The 14,063-nt window shown below is 39.7% G+C and overlaps 1 protein-coding gene across 1 annotated transcript; it reads right to left on the reverse strand.

The window, feature by feature from the left end:
• Positions 1-536: 536 nt before the first annotated feature.
• Positions 537-12,491, reverse strand: nmur1a (neuromedin U receptor 1a). The gene is made up of 3 exons (XM_089000789.1): positions 12,385-12,491; positions 6,334-7,200; positions 537-2,933 (listed from the first exon to the last, which is right to left on the reverse strand). Exons 2-3 carry the CDS (start codon positions 7,169-7,171, stop codon positions 2,548-2,550), a joined length of 1,224 nt encoding a protein of 407 aa, XP_088856915.1. The 5' UTR covers positions 7,172-7,200; positions 12,385-12,491; the 3' UTR covers positions 537-2,547.
• Positions 12,492-14,063: the final 1,572 nt, after the last annotated feature.

Raw genomic sequence — 14,063 nt, forward strand, 5'->3', positions numbered from 1 at the left:
GGGACTATCGATATATCCGACCCTGTTTGCATGTAATTTTCTCCGTGCGTGCATAGAAATAGTATCGATATAACCGGGACTATCGATATATCCGATATCGATATAACGAGACTTTACTGTAGTTCTGAAGAGGAAAGCATACATTTTTGCAATTGATTAAAGAATTTATTCCGTGAGGTAACATTAGGGAGGAATGTATCACCCAAAAAGAGGCAGAAAATGGCATCCAACCTCCTGTAATGAATTAATCAGCCCGGTTCCACAGGCTGATAAATTCCTTCCATGGAGCTTGGTCGCCCTCTTCTGGCGGCTTTTTGGTGCAACACGAGGTTTTCAGACCAAACAAGTACAGCAAAATACATTGACGTGATGGAAGGACTGCTACAATGTGTCTTTTTTTCGGTAAGGGGCGTTCCTTCAGTGTAATTCCTTCAGTAAAATATAGCTGTATGCGGTGGAATCTTTGTAAAATACGCTCAGTAGAAGTAATTTGAAGCCATTTTACAAATTATGGACACAACTTGTCCGGAGACGTCGGTTGTACTTTAAAGTGAACTGATATTTGGCGTATAGTTAACAGAATATATTTTAGCATCTCATAATCAGCAAACGTTTACCCTTAAGTTACACAATGTCAAATCACATTTTGATTTGAACGAAACTTGCTTTAGTTCTTGATCAAATCAATTTCAAATTGTCCGTCAAATTATCATGGAGCCCGGACAACAACAGTGACAAAAGAATAAAGTGATGGGGTATTTTAGAACTGTTTTCAAGAAAGCAAAAGGAAATGATATCCAGTGCTTTAGTCAAGACAAACATGGAAACGGATAAAATTGATCCATTAACATAATATGAGGGTTAAGCATGGCTTATATCACAAAAAAGGCTTAAAAAGAAGGCAATCCATGCTGTGTGTGTGTGTGTGTGTGTGTGTGTGTGTGTGTGTGTGTGTGTGTGTGTGTGTGTGTGTGTGTGTGTGTGTGTGTGTGTGTGTGTGTGTGTGTGGCATCCCATCGAAAAAGGTTCAGAATCACTGCCTAATGAAATGTTCTTTACTACTTGTAAGGATGTTTTTTCTTGCATGGATACTTTCATCCCCAGCTATTTAATAGTTTTGGTGGGCACAGTCGGTAAACTCACTCTTTTTAGGTATGCGCCTTCTCTCTCCCCTTATCGCCCTTATTATTGAGAATGCCCCCGCAACCTCCACCACCGTTGTCATACTGGACACCCACAGCTGCTCTGTGATTTTCAATTCACATCACCCAACTTCCATCTGCTTCATATTTAAATTCCATTGTCAGCCCTCCTTACTGTCATTATCAATAAGTAGTGTGTTTATATGCATCATTTATGACCAGTCCCCAATGGCAGATTGGATTCTATTAGTTTATATCTGACCTTGAAACTGTAATTGCGCTCAGTTTCACACACACACATGCACACACTCACACACACACAAACACACGCACACACACACACACACACACACACACACACACATACACACGCACACACACACACACACGCACACGCACACACACGCGCACACAGACACACACATGGATGTATACTTTTTAATGATAATTAGGACAATAGATTTGTGTGGACACTAATTTCATAATTCATTTGAATAATTTATTTGTATTGTCAAACATAAAATACAATACAACACAAAAACATTTACCTGGCTCTTTCACAACGGCCACAGCTGTAAAAAAACAGGTTAGCACACAGATGCGCGCACGCACACGCTCACACACACACACACACACACACACACACACACACACACACACACACACACACACACACACACACACACACACACACACAAACACAAACAAATGATTATTGAGTTTGGTCATATCGATGAAAACCACTTATTGATTTGTGCTGGGATTCAAAAGCGCAATTTCATTTGCATTTTTTAACTGTTCATGGTGTTTAAAAATACTGTATTCACGTTTACATACACAATTACACAAACAAGACATTTAGTTACACTTTCAATGATTTCACACGAGAGTCGCTGTAAGCATTGTACATAAGTCAATGCAAAACCTTGTAAAACATGGTCATGTTTTTGTCCAGGCTTATTTAGTTTCTAATATTCTTGTAGTACAATTCAGCAACCAATGTCTTAGTTTTCCTTTACTTCATTGCATTTATTGTAATCATTATTTCTTTCATTGAGCGAGTAGTACCAATAATTTTGTCCACATATGTATATGGCTACAAAATCTGTCTGGACAAGTCTACAAGTCTGAACACCAATAGAAAATAAGAAACACCAAGCAAATTAAAATGCAAGACAAGCTAATTCTCGCACAGATTTAAAAATCGAATACGGCAAACATGAATGTTGGGGGGGGGGCACTCCATTGTATTTGTAGACATCTGACAAATAGAGGACAAATACAAATGCCCCCTCAAATAAACAATTAGTACAAGAACAGAACGAGCATAATCACCGTCAATGAAGTTGATTCTTCCTTCTCAATCTATCCTCGTGTTTTAAACCTTGGTTAAAAATCACAGAGCTTAACACGTGAAAGTGGCATCTTTTTTCACCGCCTCCTCTCCATCCTCTGCCTCCCCTTCCAATGCATTCGCTCCACAGCTGAGGGGCACTTCATTCAGGGTACTGCGCAGCGTCACTCGAGTGACACTTAAAGAATAATTTCGAGGGATGGCGTTGTGCGGCCGGTGGCACATGACATCCTTGAACATTTCTCGAAAGCGGGTGGACATAAGGTTGTACAAGATTGGATTGACCGCTGAGCTGAGGTAGAAGAACACTCCAGAGAGGATGTGCACATACTCGAAGATTTGCCGGCGGCTGTCGGTCCACTCTGTGATGAAACTCCATACGAGGCGGTCAGTGTGGAACGGAGCCCAGCAGATCCCGAAAACCACCACTAAAACAACTACAAATAAATAAACAAAAAAGAGATGAAAACATTCAGATGAGTGGTAGTCAAAAGGGCAAAGAAAGATAATTGAGGTGCTGATAATTGTGTTTGCCCAGCCTGGATATTCTTGGGCCTCAACCACTAATAAATGCCCGTGAATGTTCATACGCATGTATGTAAAAATCATGTGTGTCCGGGTTCATTTTTTTTCACACAGCGACTTTCAATAGATCACAATTCTAAATGACAGTGCGTTCCCACGGTGCACTGATTTGTGAAAATAATGTGATGAGAAGTGGTTTTCATGGGTATTTATTATTCAAGTCATGAAAGAATTCTCAATTTAAGTAATTACCATGAAAATGCATCATCGTGTTCATTTGAATGAGGGTAGTTGGGTCGTAGATAACATGCTCAACAGTTTTCAAAAAATAAGCCAATATTATTTGTGACTACACAAAGAGGGTTTACATTCGCTCGCATGACTCCTCCTTTTGACTGGCTCCAAGTTAGCTTCAATCAGTGGCGGACCGTCTAGGCTCGCAAAGCCTTCTCCGCTGGCCTATAAATATCTGAATCACGGACTGATGTTAATTATATTTTGACCATGAATTCCAAATTCTCTTTCCTTTCATATGGAAGATTAGGGCCACTGAAGAAAAAAAAGGTTGGCAAAATTCTCACTTTCATCTCAGAATTTTGTCTAAAGTCAGAATTCAAAGTGAGAATCTTGCCAACCTTTGTTTTGTTCTGTGACCCTAATCCTCTTCCATACTTTCATCACTTTTCCGCTGTTGCGCTGCTTCCAGGTGTGTGTTTTTGTATTTAAGCATTTAACCAATCATATTTCAGCCATCATTTGATACCAGGGTCAGAAACCTACCTGGATGCCTTCACAATCAGTTTTGCAGGCCCTGGAGCATAAAATAAGTGTCGATGACACTGTTGCTTTAAACAATCAGATTTTTAGTTGGCAAACCAAGGCCTGCTGGAAGGCACTGAAAACGTCACAGTTCTCACAAACTAAAATTGGCTAGTCACATGATTGGATAGTCAATCAATCCAATCATAGTATAATTAACTGCTAGTCATAAGAAATTACTGGCGACCCACAGTGGCTGAAGAAGGAGAAGAAATGGATTTGGTTGAAGATTTACTGTTCAAGCCATTTTCAAGACATAAAGAAAGGTCAGTCAGTTATTTCCTGGCTAATGGTGCCCTCTAGTGAACTTGTAGTAAATCACACAACACAGTCTGGATTGATTCAGACGTAGCACTACTGAAGGCCTAGTGATGAAATCCACGGCCCGCCACTGGCTCCAATTCTATCCAGAACCATCAAAATGGCATTGCTGAATTGATGATGTATCTCATAATTTGCTGTTTATGGCTTTGAACAGAAGAACAGCCGCCTATCTTTTGAGAAAACAAAGGGAGTCATCATCACCTAAAGTGCTGGTTTATAGAACCCACTAATAATAATAATAATAATCATAAATTTCATTCTAGTTTTAATCTCCTGGCAGAATGGTGCAAAATGAACCACAATTTTGCAAAACAAATTTGATTGGTGCAACCCATGAGATGTTTGATTTGTATATCCATTTCTACATCAATTTGAGTGAGTGTTCATATTTGCGCCTGCTTCTCCAAGTGCAAACATTGAATAAATCAGGGGTGTCAAAGTCGTTTTTTTGCAGTGGGCCTCATTGTAGTTACGGTTTCCTCTCGAGGGGCGTTATGAATTTGGGGAAGCCATCAGAATGTTGATCCCCTCCACATATTACATATAGAGCACACAACAAATTAATGAATAACTAGTTTTCAAATCTGAAGTAAAGAATAATGACTGTTATTGTGGTTTACATCCAAAAATATGAAATTTTGGTTAGGATTTTAGCAAGCATCATGGAATTTGAAGTTTGATTTGCTTTTGCGGGCGAAAAAAATATGTGGCGGGCCTTGAGTTTGACACCTGTGGAATAAATCATTTCCCAAGTACGTACCAGTGGTGGGCCGTCAGAGCCAGCAAGGCCTTCTCCGCTGGCCTAACATAATCAGACATCATTATCATAATTATAATAAAAGTCAATTTCATTAAAAATGTATTTTTTCTAAATATATATATATATATATATATATATATATATATATATATATATATATATATATATATATATATATATATATATATATACAGTAAAGTCTCGTTATATCGATATCGGATATATCGATAGTCCCGGTTATATCGATATTATTTCTATGCACGCACGGAGAAAATTACATGTAAACAGGGTCGGATATATCGATAGTCCCGGTTATATCGATATTTTTTCGGACTCCCTTGAATATCGATATAACGAGACTTTACTGTATATATATATATATATATATATAATTATTCTACATACTGTTTTCTTGATGTTATATCATATACATTTGGTTATGCTCCTTTCAGTGTTGTAGATTTAGGTCAGAGTTTTTAATCCAATCAGAATTAAGATAGCTTGTGTCGCCAGGCTGTATGAAATCTGACCGGCGCCTTCAGAATCAACAGTGAGGGCGTCTGTGCGCTGTACATGAACGGGCACATGTAGTTGATATGTAGTTGCGATAGCCAATCAGATCACGAGTTGTCACAGTAAGGCCAGCTAGAGGGCCTCGCATTGAACATGACATGTATGTGTCCTGTGATTGGATACTCACTTTACCTCAGCCCTCAGCGGAGGCAGCTCTATGCAAATCAACCAAGCTACAACAGATCAGACCCGGAAACTTTAGCAGAAAAACCAAGTATATCTACTCGCTTTTTTAATCCACAATGGCTGAAGGAGAGGACAACTCGCTGTCGCATGTAGGCCTATTCTCAAGAACAAATGAAAAAGATTTGTTTACTTTTATTTTCAACAAATAGTTCATTTTGTGAACGTCTTGTTGTTTTTCTTATATTAAACTGACATTTTGTATGTGTCAAGCAATTTAGCGTAAAATCTTGTTAAAGATTGCATATTCTTGGTGGACTTAATAAAACTTTGTGGACAAATGATTTTAAATGTCCTTTTATTTTTAAGTGTTTGCAGTATCACGTATCGTGACAAGTTCTAATTGCTGATGCAGATTTATTGATGTGTAATTGCTCCGGAAAATAGCCTGTGTTGTAGACGATTAAGGTGATGCCACGCCCAGTATTGCGTGCGTGTGCTTTTGTAAATGATATCTCCAGCCGTTGTGTCATAAATTATGGTATTACGAGGGATATTTGTTCAAGTCGGACTAAGCAGGACTTCACTGAAGGCCTAGGTGTGAAATGCACGCACCGCCACTGGTACGTACACAATTATAAAAAAAATAATGTAAAAAAAATAGCATGCTCAAAGCCCTCGCTAGAAAATGTAACACATTTGCTGAAACATACATAACATTTTGGTGACCTGCCGTCGTCTGGCCTTTTGCTGCTGAGTGCGGGCGCTGCAGAAGCTGTCCTCAGTGACGCCTGCCTTTGCTTCCATCGCTTGATGCATCCTCTCCTGTTTGAGCTGCAGCCCAATAAGTGTGTACAAAACACTAATGGTGAGCATGGGCAAGAAAAAAAATAGCAAGGTAGTCACTTGGATGATCAGATTATATATCCACTGAGGCTTCACCAGGGTACACATGGCGGAATCTGGGATGGCCACTTTGTGTGGCCCGTCAGGGCTGGTGGAGTTACTGGTCAGGAAGGAAATCCCATGCAGACTTGTGTTGGGAAGTGCACATAAAACAGACATACCCCACACGGTGAAAATGACCCGCCTGGCATGGGTGCGCGTCACTACGTATTTGGCTCGTAGCGGATGCACCACGGCGATGTAGCGCTCCACGCTCAGTGCCGTCACATTGAGGATGGATGCCAAGCAGACCGTCTCAAATATGAAAATCTTAAAGTAGCATCCTCCCTTCCCAAAGAGGAAAGGGTAGTTCTGCCACATCTCGTACAGCTCCAGTGGCATGCCCAGCAGGAGCACCAGCAGGTCTGACACTGCCAGGCTGAATAAGTAGTAGTTTGTTGGCGTCCACATCACTTTGTTGCGGGCGATGACTGTGCAAGTCAGCACGTTGCCAAATACGCCGACCAAAAATATGATCAGGTAATTTATGAAGATAGGGAGCAACATGGGTGAACGACGGGGTCCCAAATATTTCTCCAGAAACTCTTTCAGTGTCAAATTTGTGTTCTCCATAGGCATGTAACTGCCATTGATGTCAAGGTTCATCTTGTTCCGCTGACGTGAGCAAGTAGTACCTGTGAAGAATCACATGAAACATCCATTTGCGTTAAATTATTAGAGACAAAATGGAGTTGAACGGAACAGCCAGAAGACCGATTTGAAAATTCAAGAATATCCTTATTGGTCACATTAACATTTGGGTTAGCACGGGTTCTCCACCTTCATCTTTTTTCTTGCTTTACTGCTCTTCAACTCACCTCAACTCAATATTATGTATAGAGCACTTTAACACAACCTAGTAATTAATTATATTGTCAGTAGCAGGTTCTTTGCTTTGTAAAGGCGATTATTATTGCCCCATAAGAGTGGATCCGCAACTTGTAACAACAGTTTACCTACCACCATCTAACCAAACCAAATCTCATTGCTGTTGTGGAACATGTTATCTTAGCATGATCCCGTTAGTTCCCATTCAGCCGGGATAATGTGGGTAACGGTTCAAAGTGGATACATTATGACTCAGCAAGGTCAGAACCAGAAATTAAAACACAATAGCGCTGACTGGCGGGCAACTTCTTATTCTGACGTGCTTGAAACGATTTTCACACTATGGCAGATACACGCTGAGCATGACCGCTTAGTATGGTCCAAATCGATAACACTTATTGATGGTACATGAGAACAGTTTGAAGCATTCCTTTGCCTGGAGACAAATTGGCAGTCTTGGGTAATCCGCTAAGGTGCATTTTACCGCTGAAGGCATTGGACATACATTCCCATACACATAGAATACGCCACAGAATCAAGCCTGCATTATTCAACCCCCACACTACCGCCACGCTGATGACATGCTGATTTTCATTCTTGTGCAACATTTTTCAAGCAATCTCCAAAACACCCAATTCAAATTTCGGGTTGTCTTGATGGAATTGCATCTCAAGGGTGAGAGAGAAGAGCAGGCGGAGTGAATGTAAAGAGTTTGATGTGTGACGCAACAAATGACTTGAAATTGCCATCTGATCCAAGCTGTTCTTTCTGGGCTTTCATGTAACCTGATTATCTCCATTGCGGTATTCCCAATGCATGATGTGTTTCCAAATATGTTTCGATGTGGCCATTTACATGGAACACTGTACATTATTAAATAGGATACAGCTTGGTAGGTGTCCCCTTCATCTTGTTTTAAGCCACTTTTAACAAATGCATTCAAGACATGAAGAAAATGTCTTTGCTTTTGTATTTAACCCCTTTTGTAGATCCCCGCTGATTGGGCTGTTTTAGGGATTTAAATTCCGGATGTGACTCATCATTTTTATTGCCATGAATGATGCAACCTGCCCCATTGGGGCACTTAATAAACCAATTTGCTTTCCTGGCCAAATAAATATATTTTTAAGGTTAAAGTGTTTGGCAATTTAATTTTACCTTAGGAAATGTCTCTCCGGTCAAGATAGAAAATCTTTCCAATGTATGTTTTTTAATAGTATTTATTGTTTTAGCGGCCCTGAAGGCCAATATGTCTGTGTAAGCTCTCGGTCGTACAGGAGTGGTCCCTCGATGAAAAGGTTTCTTTAGCCGTTATCTGTACTTCTTTGACGGCTGAAGAAACCTTTTCATCCTGTGGGCAAATGGTTAGCGAGGTGATCTCACAGTGGAGATCTACTGGGTTTAATTCTAGCTCCGCCCCCTCTGTGTGGAGTTTGCATGTTCTCCCCGTGCCTGCATGAGTTTTATCGGGGTACTCTGGTTTCCTCCCACATTCGAAAATATTGCATGGCAGGCTAATTGAACATTCCAAAATTTCCCCAGGTGTCAGTGTGAGTGCAAGTGGTTGTTCGTTTATGTGTGCCCTGTGATTCGCTGGCAACCCGTTCTGAGTGTCCCCCACCTGCTGTTTGAAGATGGCTGGGATAGATTATGCATCCCCACGACTTGTGAGGATAAGAGGATGGGAAAATGGATGCGTGGATGGATATTATTGTTTGGTGCCACAAATTGGGTTGTGACTGCATTTTGCTCAAGGGCAGCAGTGATTTTAATAATGTTTCATCCTCTTTTATTGTGACTCAAACCAGTGGCCTTTACATTATCGTCAAGCTACATGTGTTCTACTAATCTGCAATCTCATTGCCAGCCGCACGTGGTCATTTAGCTATACTACTTAGAACTTCCAAATGCGCACCAAGAAGAAAGCAGGGCATCTTTCAGATGTTATGCATTAAGGGCACAGTAACGTGGTTGGTGGAATTATCGTGGTCATTCGAGCATTCGCTAGATGAAAGTCGCATTCATAATTTCATCATGAAGAAATGATTATTTAATAAAATGTTGTGGGCATGTGGTGCATGTTTGATGGGATATTTTTATTTTTCCATTTTTGATTTATTGTTATTTTTTTTAAGCTCGTAAAGCAAAGAATGCTAATGCATCTCACCTGATTTCATGTATTTAGGGGTAAAGTATAATTAAATTTCAATCCTCAAAGGAAAATATAATTATATTTGTAATGTATACACTGGCAATCACTCCTCACCAACATTTATCGAGAGAACACGTTGAACGAGGACACTATCATTTGTCTGTATTTATGGAATGTAACATGCAGCAGTGTTGCTGCTGCTGAGAAGATAGAATTAGTAGGCATTTTGCAAAGTAGCCAGTTATATATATATATATATATATATACAGTAAAGTCTCGTTATATCGATATCGGATATATCGATAGTCCCGGTTATATCGATGCTATTTCTATGCACGCACGGAGAAAATTACATGCAAACAGGGTCGGATATATCGATAGTCCCGGTTATATCGATATTTTTTCGGACTCCCTTGAATATCGATATAACGAGACTTTACTGTATATAAAAATATCGGTGATCGGTCTGTTGGCAACAGAGTGTAATGCACGGTCTAATGGAGTGGCCGCTGTCAGAGAAGAAGAAATGTAGCCGGCCAATTTAAGTTAAGGAAGACGGGCGTTTAAAGCAAATAATAATGCTCAACAATTTCGCCCCAACTATGAAACTGTTTGGATTTGATGGAGTCACCTTGCTTCAAGGTCAACCTGATCTCAATTCTTTCACTAATGTCTATTCAATGCTTCGGAGTGGAACACCACATTGACAGTTTGGGGACTGCGAAGTTTGGGAGCAAACAAGACTGATTATTGGCAAAGCTCCTCTGATTGAAAGAACTTCTATGTATCCGCTTTTGTAAGTCATTACTTGTTACAGTAAATCACAGAAATCTTCGGCACGGTAACTGCTCCAGCGACTTTCCAGCGACTCATAATGTGCTGTGAGGTGTTTTGGGATGAAAATTATTCAAAGACAATTTTGACGTGTGAATGCATGGGATGAACACAGTAACACCCTTCGTGAAGTGTTGATTTGTCTATTTTTACTGATAAGTGTGAGTTTGGAAAGACAACTCATTCATAGCATAGTTACTAAGGTTGCGCGGGAAAAGTGCACATGTCGCTGCTGTAGATTTCATCTGGACGAAGCTTAAATTTCCAGATTTTTCATGTCCATTCACTCTGCGGTGGAAACAGCTCTGAAGCCAGAGCACCCTAAGCATTCGCCAATATTATCTTTATTATCTTTATTATACTGTACTTGTATACAGTGTGCGGTATTGGAACCGAATCTTAACAGAGATGAAGATTTTGCTCCTTTTGCATCTTTTACTTTTTGCTTTCTGGCACGCTAGCAAATTTAAAATGTCAATAGATAGGATTAGTGTACGGAATAGCTCTGCATGTATAATTGATGCTTTTTGTATTTCCTTATGCCGAGTCTCCACTCTATTTTTTCTTGTTGGGTTATCTTTTCCCATGAAAATTCATTGTAGAATACAAATCCAGACCTTTGCGGGAATTTCGGTGTGTCTGGCAGGCAAAGATAATTTATATCTGCTGAAACGCTACATTACTCTTTTTGACAGAGCAATGTAATTCAAATCTGAAGGCACTTATAATAGAGGGTATACATCGTGTAAGTAACCCTACCCATCAATCCCCGCCTCCTCAAACAAAAATAAAAAAACTTCAAAAACGTCAATGCCATGTCATACAATAAATTGAATGTTGTATAGATTAAACACACCTCAAAGGTAATGTTGCCTCATTTTACTCTCGAGGCTTTAGCTCAGTCAACATCGAAGGATAATGGTGGGGAAGTTTGCTTCAGTCAATGGACTTTTCAGTCTCCTGTAGTCCAACATTGATAATTTCATAATACTTTTTAAATGATATATTATGAGAATTTGTGGATGAAGTTATTTTTCACACTAACATTGATTGGATTTTGATTGATTGACTTATTTATTTATTTTTATCTGCTTTTTTTTTAACCACTGGCCATGAAATGGTTCATTTTATGCAATAACAGAAGAGGTCTAACTTAGAGGTCTTCTTAATAATCACATGGAAAAAAAACAGATTGGTACTGTAAATAGTACAGCCACCTTATGTTGATGCAATACATCTACATACGTATATCAATATGCCTTTTCTGTGTTACTTGCACTATGTATAGTTTTTTAATGAAATATTTTTGCATAGTTACAGTATACACTTTAGTCTTCTGGCGTTTTTATTATGCTTAGAATATCTAGTTTTTTTTGTCATTTCGCCCCCTGCCCCATCCCTTTCAAATTGCTGCTGTGGACTGCTAATTTCCCCATTGTGTGACATATTAAGGCTTTCTGATTCTGATGTAGAAAACCAGAAAGATGTCATGATAATTGCAAATGTAATATTCCATCATAATAGTGGTACACTGTTCAGTATTCCGTATGTTTCACCCAATAATAGTGACTAAATTGCTTTGACACAAATGTAGATTCTGACTGAAACATTTCCTGATCAGTTTTTATGGTTTTCATTTGGGAAAATATGCTTCTAAATTGAACAAATCTGGAATCAGCAGCTTGCAACTCACCTCCACATAACTCTTGAAACCAGATATGTATGATAAGATTTGATCATGAGCATATTTAAAAATATCTGAGATGATTTTAAAGACTTTATTTTCTGTTTCTACCTTGCCTTGATCACGGCAGCGGAATAATGTACATTAAAGATCACTTTCCCAACAAATTAACATCTGACCGAGAACTAAAACAAATGCCTTACTCGTAGAGATCATCATTATCTGGTTCTTTCACCTGGAAACTAATGCTAACCAAAGTGTCTTAAGTCTTAATGAATTTTCGTAAATTAAATGACTTAAATGTCATCATTAGTGCCTTACCTTGTCCTGAATTTGTTGACCTGAACGGAGTGTGAACAATGTTCTGCTCTCTGCTCTGTCGCTTCTGCGCTTGATCTGAAGCTCTCACTCCCTAAGGCTCCCTCCACCATCGCCACATCCCACCCTTTTGTTGTCAACCTCCACCCTCTACGTATTAATCGACGCACACGCCACCCAGGCATTCAAATTTCCATCTGTGTCCAGCGTAACGTCATAATTACTGTAATACTAATTGCAGGAATTGTGTGTGTCTGACACTTGCATGGCAATCAGGCTCATTTCTTACAATTCATTATTGTAGGATTATGATTCTTAGATATTAGCATATAAAGTGATGCTGCCTTTGAAACAAAATGACATGCCTTGAAGGAAAACAGAACTCTCAGATCCCTGCAACCATATTCCAATTAGAGCACATGTACCTGTATTTGTCTTCCTGGTCCCATGAAGCCAACCGATCTTAAGTTTTCTTGGAGCTTGTGTGCTGTTCCATTGTTATGCAAATGTCTGCGTTTCCATCCTCACCCAATTCCAGAGGGAAAAAAACAAATATCCATTAATTGTGTTAAATATGGCCGCAGAGAGTTGTGGGAAATCATCTTTGATCACATTAAGATGGGCAGCTGGAAAATACATAATGCCTGCTGCACATTGGCTGCAAAGTGAAGAATGGAGAGATCTGACAACAATTGACTTTGATTGATAATCAGCAGGTACTTTCTGGGCCAACTTTCTCAGTCTTCGTTTTTAGAAGCTCAGATGATGAGTTTCGAACAATATTACATCCCACGTCTTGAAATAATCAAGTGTACCGTATTTTCCGGGGTATAAGGCACATCCAAAAGCCTTCATTTACTTCAAAAGATGACCCTGCGCCTTATACGCAGGTGCGCCTTATATGTGAAGTCATATTAAGTCACAACAGGTCTAACAACTACTGTCAGCAGCCACTAACTCAATTTTGTTGAAGAAGTAGTGCGTTCCAAAGCAATTCATTGGGGGTGCGCCTTATACTCCAGTGGGCCTTATACACCGGAAAATACGGTACTGATCTGCCAGTAGTGTTATTGATACTAATGTAAAAGTGAGGTGCAGTAAAATATGTCATCAAATCCAATCATGAGGCCATGAAACACAGCAGTCACTATTTTTTCTTTTGTATCAAGCAGTGGAAAAATTATATCAACCCACCTGTGATATAAACCTTGTTGTGCTGTTTTGGGAGTAAATGAAGTCCATAATTTGCCTTCAAAGATCCTAATGACTGGTCTTTGGAAAGCAATTACGCTACTCAAAGTTTCTGTGGCACCAATACGGTGAAGTCATACTTCTGTTTTGATGTTTTAAAATGTAGTTCTAATTTCTTTGCAACAATAATGATGGATACCTAAGATGGATACAGTCCCCTTTTATTATGGGCCTAATAGTCTGTCCTTGTGGTCACCTAAGTGTAGGCCGATATGTCAGGATTATGTTGGGGCACTCCGATTGGTTAGTGTCCGGTCTGTGCAGGACTGTCCCTAGAAATACGCCCCGCACCCCCTTTCCTACCACCACCACCACCACCATTACCGCAGCCCATCAGCCACCCGCAGATGATGGGGACGATTCACAGTGCATGTTCTATGGGGTCCAAATGCAGATCCTGTAAATGGCTGTTAGGATAAGTGGTGGTGTTT

Source organism: Hippocampus bargibanti, linkage group LG07 (assembly GCF_051943395.1).
Source record: "Hippocampus bargibanti isolate YZ-2025 linkage group LG07, ASM5194339v1, whole genome shotgun sequence".
Taxonomy (NCBI): Eukaryota; Metazoa; Chordata; class Actinopteri; order Syngnathiformes; family Syngnathidae; genus Hippocampus; species Hippocampus bargibanti.